Genomic DNA, 9,452 nt, shown 5'->3' with positions numbered 1-9,452 from the left:
CTCATGGTGGTCTGAAAGCACTGGAGATGGGGTTGCTGGAGACATGTAATATAAAAGCAGGGGGTTAAGCACTGAGCTGTTTCTGGCTTGGGACCTGTTGGCTGAGGAGGAAGGTCTGCAACACCTTTTGGAGGCTGGCCCCATGACCAGCCTTGCCATATAGCTGAAAAGGCAAGGCATCTTTTTAGACTTCTTATTTACACAGCATTTAACCAGCTGTTTAGACAACCCTATGCCAATGAAAGTTTTCATGGCTAAAGAATGAAATAAGATAAATTAGCATTGTTCTCTTGTTTGAGAAGAGCTCTAAAGAGGAAAGGCCCACTATATTTTTTCCAGTAGTCTTGCCGAAGTAGCTTGACGTTTTTTCTTGGGATCAAGATTATGGATATCAGGAAATGCTGGTGACACTAAATAGCAACACGTTGTTTATGCCCTACTCCTTTCTACCATAGTATTGTTCTCCCTTTGGGAAGAAAGAAATAGAACGAACTCTACCGTTAGGGGGAACAACATCGGCCAAAGAAGAGAATGTTCCTGCTTGGATTGTGTTTGATCAAGAAGAGGAATGGGTGGTCAGCTCTGAACTCATAAGGAATGCTGCTGCATGACTCTTCTACAACTAACCACCCTGTAACAGCAGCTGCCTCAGTGCCTTCTTCATTAACTTCCAGAAAGGACTTGTGAATGGCCTCAGAAAGGAACAGCTCAGGATGTCTTGACAGCCCAGAGAAATCAGCATGTTCAACATTGAAGGCATCCCTTATCCCCAGAGCTTCCAGTACTGGTCTGAGTTCATAGCTTCCCTCCAGTCTGAACTGGGGCAAGTATATTGTGATTTCTTGCAGATACGTGTTCTCCATGTCGGTCCACTCTGCTAATTTCTCATAGGTGACAGCAGTCTCTAGCTGCAAGTAGAAAACGTGGGGTATAATGGTCATGAGAAACCAGATCATAATGCTGACAGAAACACTTGCCATTAAGGAAAAGAACCTGTGCCCTACAGCTACTGAGTATGAAATGAGGCAAATTCAGAGCCAGCCTTCTCTTCTCAGAGGGATCATTTTCCTTTGTTCAGATTTTCACCAGACACCAATACAGCGTTGTGTCTTCATACTTTTGCAAGGGAAAAATAAGTTTCCTTCTCTAGTGCTACATTTTGTCCACTGAAATAGTCATTAACTCCCTTGGAAAGGCTATGAAGTATTGCTTTTGAGCAGGTTTTCTGTCTTTCTCTGCTCTTCTGAAGCAATATATATGACCATGAATCTCTCTAATCTTTATACAGGCAACAGTATTTCACCTATGGAAAGCAAGATAAAACTCATAACAATAAAAGATACAAGCTTGGCCTACATGGCTGGGAAGCATCTTGTTCAAGTACTGGATGAACAGGTAGTATCTCCTCCCAGTAGCAGAGACAGGAGTGTTACCTGTTCAAGGCCAGTCGACTCATCACAGATGTTTTCTGGCAGAAGAATGAACATGCTGAACTCTCCTCCAACGTATGGGAGCTCCAGCACTGTCATTTGCTCTTCTTGTCTCCTGGCTAATTTATATTCTCCTGTCTGATGCATCATCAGTACATTCCTGTGCTCTCTCTAAAATACAGCAAGTCAATCAATAGACAGGAAAAAAAAAAAGAAAGGGGGGGGGGGCAAAATAAAGCAGATCATAAATGCCACAGGATCAACCTGCTTGAAATTACTTGCTCCTTTTCCATGAATGCTCCTCAAGACACTACATATTTTTGCTGAGGGCATTGGCAGAGGCTCAAGCTCTGTGCAAGCCATAACAGTTGCTCTAAGAGCTTCTTGTGGTTTGCACTGTAGTTTCTGCTGCTTCTCTAACTCTTTGCTAAGGGATGCTGCCAGTTTCCACTATAATCCCCAGGAAAGGCTGATGTGTCCTCAGCAAAGTCTCCTCTACAACTTAGCCTCTCCAAGGAGGTAACAAAGCTTGCCTTCACATGACCTCTGTCACAGAGGCACTTGGGAAGAGGATGCTGTTCTCCCACTTCACAGGGTGAAGGCTCTTGGCTTGGACAAACTTGGCCCCACACCTGAGCTGGGCAGAGACTTGCCCTGCAGACAACAGAGCACAGTCTACCAGGACTTTCCCTGTTTTCCCTTGCTCCCAACAGTTCTTGTTCAACTGTACCTTGTTCAGCCTGAAAGGCATTTTCCTGGTGTTTTTCTCCTTAAATTTTATAGCCCATTGTCCTTTGAAGTGGATAGCGTTGACCAGAGCTAGTGTTGTTGTGCAACTGATAGAGCCAGGAGGGAACATGTCTTTAATTTTCCCTTTAAAAAACAAGCAAATGTGAGTTATGCTTTCATTTTGACCATTGACTGAGGATGACATGGACTGAGGTCCATTTGTGGCAAAAATCGATCTGCAGAGTCAAAGCTCCCAGGAGCTCCTGGCCACCTTATGCCTCGAGCTGCTTTTACAGTAGCCACAAGCAAAATTAATCACTCCAAAATAGTACTTCTGAATGCTGCTATGCTCAGGAAGAAACTCAGACACCAGCTATTGACATCTCACGTGGTCATGATACCCACTCTCCCGGCAGCCAAGTGCTGGCCTTGTCCTTACCACCAGTTTGTTTTTTCACCCAGGAATTAATCTTCTTTCTGGACTTTTCAGGAGCCTTAAAGAAGTTCACTGCTTCCAGCTCCACTTGGTACAGGGCCCTTGTGGAGTCCAAGTATTGCTGCAAAACAGGGAAGAGAGGTGGCTCTCATGATGGTAATTGAAGAGCTAGTTGACCACAGGGAGAAATAGGAGGCCAAGAAATGGATGTCAACCTGCAGATCAGAGTTCTCTGTGGGAATATTAGTTCCAAAATGTCCTTCATGTGCTCTGTGACTCTTCAGGACAGAATTCCTGGGCACAGGGAGGAGCCAAACAACTGGTCTCTGGGACACCTTTCATGCCAGAGGGTCCCAGATCCGCTGTCTTTTAGTCCTGCTTTTCTTGATGAGAGGGTGTTTTGCTTTTTCACCACAACAACAATTTTAGCAACATAGCTGTTGGGGCGGGCAGAGCGCAACCCTGCCAGCCTGGCCATAACCCACAGTCCCTGCTTGCCTGCCCTTGTGGAGCAGCCTCCCCGCTGCTGCTCCCTGACCCTGGCTGCAGGCTGGCCCTCGCCTCTCATCCCACTGTGCGTGGAGCACCATTCCCTTCAGAGAGCCAGCAAATGAAAAATAACATCCAAGGACTTAATTTTCCCCAATGTGCACAGCACAAACATGCAGAAAGAGCACTTCGGAATCAGGTCATGAAAGTCAGGTCTCTGTACAGTGTGCAGAGAGAGAAAAAAATGGGGTGGACTCTTTCCCAAGGATCTCAGTTTGGGCAAACTGGACTTTCTCCTTTGTCCGGAACAATGATTTCTGTGGAAATGTTCTGCACTACACTACATCTCAGAGATGTAAATCTGCCATAGCATTTTAAAATATGTAGACAAAGGGTGATGATTCCACCCTTATCAAAGCATGAAGAAACTATTTTGGCAAAAATTGCTATCCAGTTTTTCAAAAGTATTTTTGTCTGCTCCACAGGAAATGTATGCATTTCCCCTTGACTTTTTACAAACACCTGTTTTATCTCATGTCACTCTCTTTATGCTCTGCTCACTCTGTGTTTCGTCTGTGAGAGCTTGCTTTTCTGTCGCAACATCAGCAACACAGACACATGCAATTTGATGTCCTTAGCAGAGGTCCAAAGTGTAGTACAGAAGTTTTTCAACACCACAAACCACATAAACAGTAGTCACTTACCTGAAGGAACTGAAAAGTTACTTCTCCAAAGAGTTTATTAGCAATGCTGAGAGAACATGAGGAACCAGATTTGCTGAGGGCAGACAGAAGCTCCTGGAACTGAGAATGGGCTCCTCCGGCTTCTTCACACTGCAAGCAGCAGGGGAAAGTTTTCTGTAGCAAGATACTTTCCCCTGGAGCTCCACCTGTGTGCCCTCAGGCTGAAAATATAGTCACTGTCCCCAAGTGGACTTGTGGGGACAATGGGCAGGCAAAAACCCACAAACACATGCCTGGGCTTCCTGACTCTCCGAAGTCACCCACTTGTCTCTCTCCCTTCCTGTAATTTCCACTTTGAAAAAGGATCATCCTGTTTAAATCTGGCAACACTTTATGCAGCAAAGCAATGGGATGCCCTCTGCCCATGCACACAGGTTCCACAGTTTGATGAGAACAGGGCTGAACTCTGCTCTTACTGTGCTTTTGGATGAAGTGATGCCATTTAGCAGGCAAGCGTGCCTTGCCATGCTTTTCTTCATGCTACAGTTCAATGTTAGCACACAGTTCAGATACTATCTCACCTTTCCAGTAGCGTCCTTGGTTCCTGGACTTGCCGTGCTCAGCACCTCATGAATATGAAGCACCTGCAATATAAATGCAATATAAATCTATGTAAATAGATTAGCGAAGACACGAAGAACACATTGAGGTAGCAATGCAGCCTCATGGGCACTGCAAGTCAGATGAACATGTTTGGAAAGGAGAGCTTTGAGACCAGTACCTGTCACCTCTTTCAGATGACTGAAGAATGTGACCCAGACTGCCAGAAGGCTTCTGCCTCTTTTCCATTTCCAAATGTAAACCTCTAATAGCAGTTCACAAGAGAAGGAGAAGAAACTCACCTTTTTCATCTCTTCAGCTGTGTTGCCTCTGGCACCCAGCTGGACCATGCTCAGGGAAACTGAGATGCTCAGTGGAGAGAAGACGATATTTTCATTTCTTTTCACTTTGCTCAGCTCTTTGAAGAAGTCCAGGCAGAAGCTGGCATTTGCTGCACTGAGGGAGCCCATCATAGGGTGGCCAAGTCCTACAACAGGACAGCTATGTAATCCATCTCACAAACATTGCCATGGTCAGAGGAGAAAGTGTGGAGAGAGCTGGAAATGCAGAGCCTTTCTCACAAAACTCAGCACCCCAAGAACCCACTACCTCCATGGAGTGGGTTTCAGACCACACTTAGCACTTCATAGAAAAGTGCACCCCATACTCTGACATGAACAACCACCTCTGGGCAAATGACCCCTTTGGGCACACCCTTGCTCTCCCCCCATCTGCTCCCACTAACTCCTTGCTCACATTCATGCCCTTTTCTTGCAAGAACTGCTGCATGGTTTAGGAGCATTGGTCAACCTCCAGACACCATGCGTCCCTGAAGTACATTGTATACTGTATAAAACATGAAGCACATTCTATGGAAAACAACAACAACAACAAAAACTACACACAACAACAACAACAGAGAGACGAGCAAATTGGATTGCCAAGTCATATTCAAATAACAGTGTGGAAAGGCCTTCCTCTGCCTCCTGAATTTGAGGTAGTAAGTTCATACACATCCCAGCACTTCTAAGACAACTGCCTTGCCATTTATCTCCTTTTGCATTTTAAGGGAATTACCAAATTCCCTCCTTCTGTTGCGCAAGCTTATTCACTCAAGCCAAGGGTTTGGCTACATACTTCCTGGGACTACTGTCATATCCACAAAAGGTGAAAGTCAGCCTTGTAGGCAAAAACACTGCAGCCTGACTTTGTGCATGGCTGCAAAACATTTTGCTGCCATCCAGCTTCTGTTTCCAGTCCAGTCGCTACCCTGAGGAAAGTGAGGGCTGAGAAAGTTACCTTTTCTTGAGAAGAGCTGACTCTGGTAGCTTCTTCGCTGATGGAGGGTGGTGCCCTGCCCTGTCTTAAATCAAAACAGGCCACTGTGTAGCCTGGCTCCCTGTTCACTTTATTTCTGAACAAGGAGCGTGCTCAAGGAAATCAAGAGCCAACAGACAGATCAACAGGAAAACAGCTTTTCGTGTCCTGCAGCAAAGCAAGAGACACGATACAGTCTCTTCTGGCTTTTTCTTTCTAAAAGAAGTGGTGAAAGAAGGAAATATGTTTTTTTCCTCTCCCAGAGAGGAGGCACCCTGTTGATGCTGCTGCACCTCATTAGCATGCTCTGACGGATCATCTGAAAGATATTTCAAGCATCTGCAGAAATCATACAGTAACTGCAAGAGAGAAACAGAAAGAAATCAAAAAACAGGAGTCTGATAGGCAGTGTTCAGAGAAGCACCTCTCCCTGAAGTGCTTAGTTGTGTCTGATAAACCCTGTCTTGCGGGGAGCCCCAGCAGTCCTGAAGCAGATGATAGAGCTGGGCCTATAACAACAACATGTGGCCTTCCCAGGCCTTCCCAGGCCTTCCCAGAGAGGTGCAATGATCCCAACTCTGCACCAGCAGCTTCTCTGCCTGAGGGCCATGCTGAGCTGGGGCTGCCTCATCTTGGCTGCTTTATCTGTCTCAGGGATCTCAGCATGTTTTTCTTCCTGTGTCAGCAAGAGCCAAAGAGCAGAGGTAGCACACAGTGGTCTTCAGCAGCACATCCCAACCTGAGTTTTGAGCATCTCCTGGACTGCAGGTCAGGAGGTGGTAAACCTAACCAGGTGCTACAGGACCTGTTCCAAAGGGCAGAATGAGCCCCAGTTGCACAGCTTTGGGAACTGATCCTGGAACCAGAATACTCCCATATAGCGACAGTTTTAGGTAATAGGATTTTCCAATGATCTCATGCAGGAAAAGGGCAAGAGGAGGTGAAGTGAGGGCACCACCAGTCCTACTTAGGAGAGCTCAGTGTGGCCAGCACTGCTGGTCATCTGCAACGAAAAGAATGGAGCTCGGACAGCTCCTTCATTCATCCTGGTGCTCCTTGCCACTCTGAGGCTGCGGGTAGATTTTCCCCACAACACTAAAAGCAGTTAGACATGGCAATCAGAGGACTTTCAGCTGTGGTGCTCAGCTCTGAATATTTGCTGATGTACTTCACCTACGGACATGGTTTCCTAACCCCTAGGTCTAGCACACATCTTTCAGCATAACGCCTGTGGGGAGCTCAAGGCATCAGTGGTTTTGCCTTTAGGCTTGATGTGGTTGTGGGGCGCATGCAGCTTTTGTTGGGCTCTGCGGTCATTGGCAGTTTGTTTCTCTGGATGCCTTGCAGAAAACAACAAGCAAAAAAGACAGCAAAGTCAAGTCACTCATGTCTAGTGACACAAGAGATACACCAAAACCACCTGGATATGTCTTCCAGGATCCTTCATATTCATCATCATTTGTGAACACAGAAATTTGCACCATGCTGCCCAAGCACTTACTTGCCTTTTGACTGTGGAGGTTGTTCTGCTTCAAAAGCAGCAGTCAGCATTCTCACAGTGTTTGCCCATGGTGTCTCAAGGCTGGTTGTGTGCTGAGCACTGCATTTATTTTAGTCCAACAGGCACTCTGCTGCTCACTGTTCCAGGTATTTCTCACAGAAGACCAGCAGCTGACTCAATTGAGCAAAATGCAGCTAAGCCTCTGTATAGATATCACACAATGATGGCACTAATATCATCTAAAAATATGATTTGGGGAACTTTCCCCTATTATTAAACTCTGGATTGAGACAGCCGTTCCACTCAGTGGTCGCCCCTCTACCGTTTAGCAAGATAATTTCTCACTCAGCAGGTGGAAGGCTGTGGAGAAGGCAGGACTGGTCATTGCTGGCCCATGTTTGGGACTGCTTCGTGCTGACAGATTACAGGGGACAGAAGTGACAGGCAGCAGAGCAGGGTGTGATGAGGGTCACTTAGAAAAGGAGATGTCAGGGGTGTAGGCAGAGGCAGAGCTCAGGCTGGTGCTCCGAGGCTGCAGGCAGCAATGAGCACCATGCCGAATGCCAGCCGCATTGCAGGGTGTCGCAGAAGGCAAGAAGACATCCATCGGGGTGTGCAACAGAGGTCCTTCAGTAGTGCTTTTCCAGCCTGTTTAAAACTGTCAGTGAGTGCATGGAAAAGCTGGACACTGCTTCCAAACTGTACCGGTCAAGTGAGGGAGTAACGCAAAACAATCTCAGAGCTGTGTAGATGGCGGCGCTCTCATACAAAAGCTGTGACATACCACCCAATAAATAAGAATACATACTTTCATGCCTGAGGATTCAGATGATAAAGCTGCATGGCAGAACCCTCTGAAGAGCTTAAAGAAAGCTCAGAACTTAAGTACTTTATTTACTAATTTATTTTCTAGGCAGATATTAAGCAAGTGAAGTAAGATTTATGCTATCAGAAAGACATATTGTTAGGATAATAATAATAACCCACATATAGATACTGGTTTTCTGTAAAAGTGCTACGGGATTAAAACAAGAACAGTCCTGGCAGCAGGGACTGGCAACCAGAACTCATCTACTAGGTGTTCTAGTTATTGAACTGCAAAGCTGGCAGGTCCCCAAGTTCTCCTCTTGTGTCATCAAGTTGCAGTAATTTGAGTAAGAACAGAATTTTGAAAGGAAGGTGGATAGTTTTCCACACAGAACATGCTAAAACCTAGTGCCTGATAGTGCTTGGTACATTCTCATGGGACATGGAGGGTTTAATTCTAGTGAGGGTATGGAATATACTGAAGACAGGTCATTCACTTCCTGAGCTATGTGAGTTTCTCCACTACAGAAATTATGTATCGTTTTCACTTTAAAAAGTGAGGTATTGTATTTTATTAATAAAACATAACTGAATAAAAGTTAACCTATTTATATTTACAAAAATCAATGTAATAAATTATATACCATTTATATTGTATAAGATATCATACCATGGCTCTACTTTGAATTTTACTCATATTATTCTGCTTATAATACCCCACGCGGGTCTTAGCCAGAAGGTGCTAACTAGTAGCTCTGCCATCCAGCTGCCCTTTAGTCAGATTGCCTATTTCCTCCCTTGCTGCTCTGTTCAAGAGAAACAAGTGCTGGTATTATCTGAATATAGACGCTACTATACATCTACCTTGCCAAGCTGACTCTGCTGAGCTAATGGAATAAAATATGGTGCGAGGGCGAAAAATCATGGACTCCACACAATCCAATATGAATTCAAGCAAAGCCATTTATTACAGAAACAAGCCTCCTTATATATGCAGTTATTTCCTGATCACGTGTCCACACTCCAAGTATGCATTAGCTGATTGGGTATTGTCCATGTTCACAAGCTGTCCATGCGCCCAAGTCTCACTGCTAATAGGTTTGTTTATTTATGTCTTGTTGAGGCCCTGTTATTGTAGAACTGCCTCACTACCACAGCAGGTCCTGTTTTCAGCTTTCCGAGGTGGCCTTGAAATTCCTTTGGGCCTGGCTAGTTCAGTAACAAATCTCCACCTAATAGAAACCCGTCCACACATTAACTTCAAGAAAATCCCTCAAATCTCCCACAACATGGTATAACATGGAAGTAAAAAAAAAAAAAAAAAAGTTAATTCGAAGTATTATTTCTGGGTGATTTTCTGAAACTATTCAAGAAAGTGAGTTGGCATTTCCATATGTGTGTTAGAAGTGTGGGACAGATGGTCCATGACAAACGTGATGGAAAGTTGGTGAATACTAGAA

The 9,452-nt window shown here is 45.1% G+C and overlaps 1 protein-coding gene across 1 annotated transcript; it reads right to left on the bottom strand.

Annotated features, from left to right (window-relative positions):
- Window positions 1-284: 284 nt before the first annotated feature.
- Window positions 285-5,760, bottom strand: LOC309435658 (leukocyte elastase inhibitor-like). Its single transcript, XM_082044167.1, has 8 exons — window positions 5,667-5,760; window positions 4,670-4,854; window positions 4,349-4,411; window positions 3,789-3,917; window positions 2,599-2,716; window positions 2,161-2,303; window positions 1,434-1,601; window positions 285-908 (listed from the first exon to the last, which is right to left on the bottom strand). The coding sequence occupies exons 2-8, from the start codon at window positions 4,838-4,840 to the stop codon at window positions 501-503; spliced, it is 1,200 nt and encodes a 399-aa protein (XP_081900293.1). The 5' UTR covers window positions 4,841-4,854; window positions 5,667-5,760; the 3' UTR covers window positions 285-500.
- Between the last annotated feature and the right edge of the window lie 3,692 nt (window positions 5,761-9,452).

Source organism: Streptopelia decaocto (assembly GCF_964273445.1).
Source record: "Streptopelia decaocto genome assembly, chromosome: 2".
In the NCBI taxonomy this organism is placed as follows: Eukaryota; Metazoa; Chordata; class Aves; order Columbiformes; family Columbidae; genus Streptopelia; species Streptopelia decaocto.
This window is presented reverse-complemented; position numbering and strand designations above follow the sequence as displayed.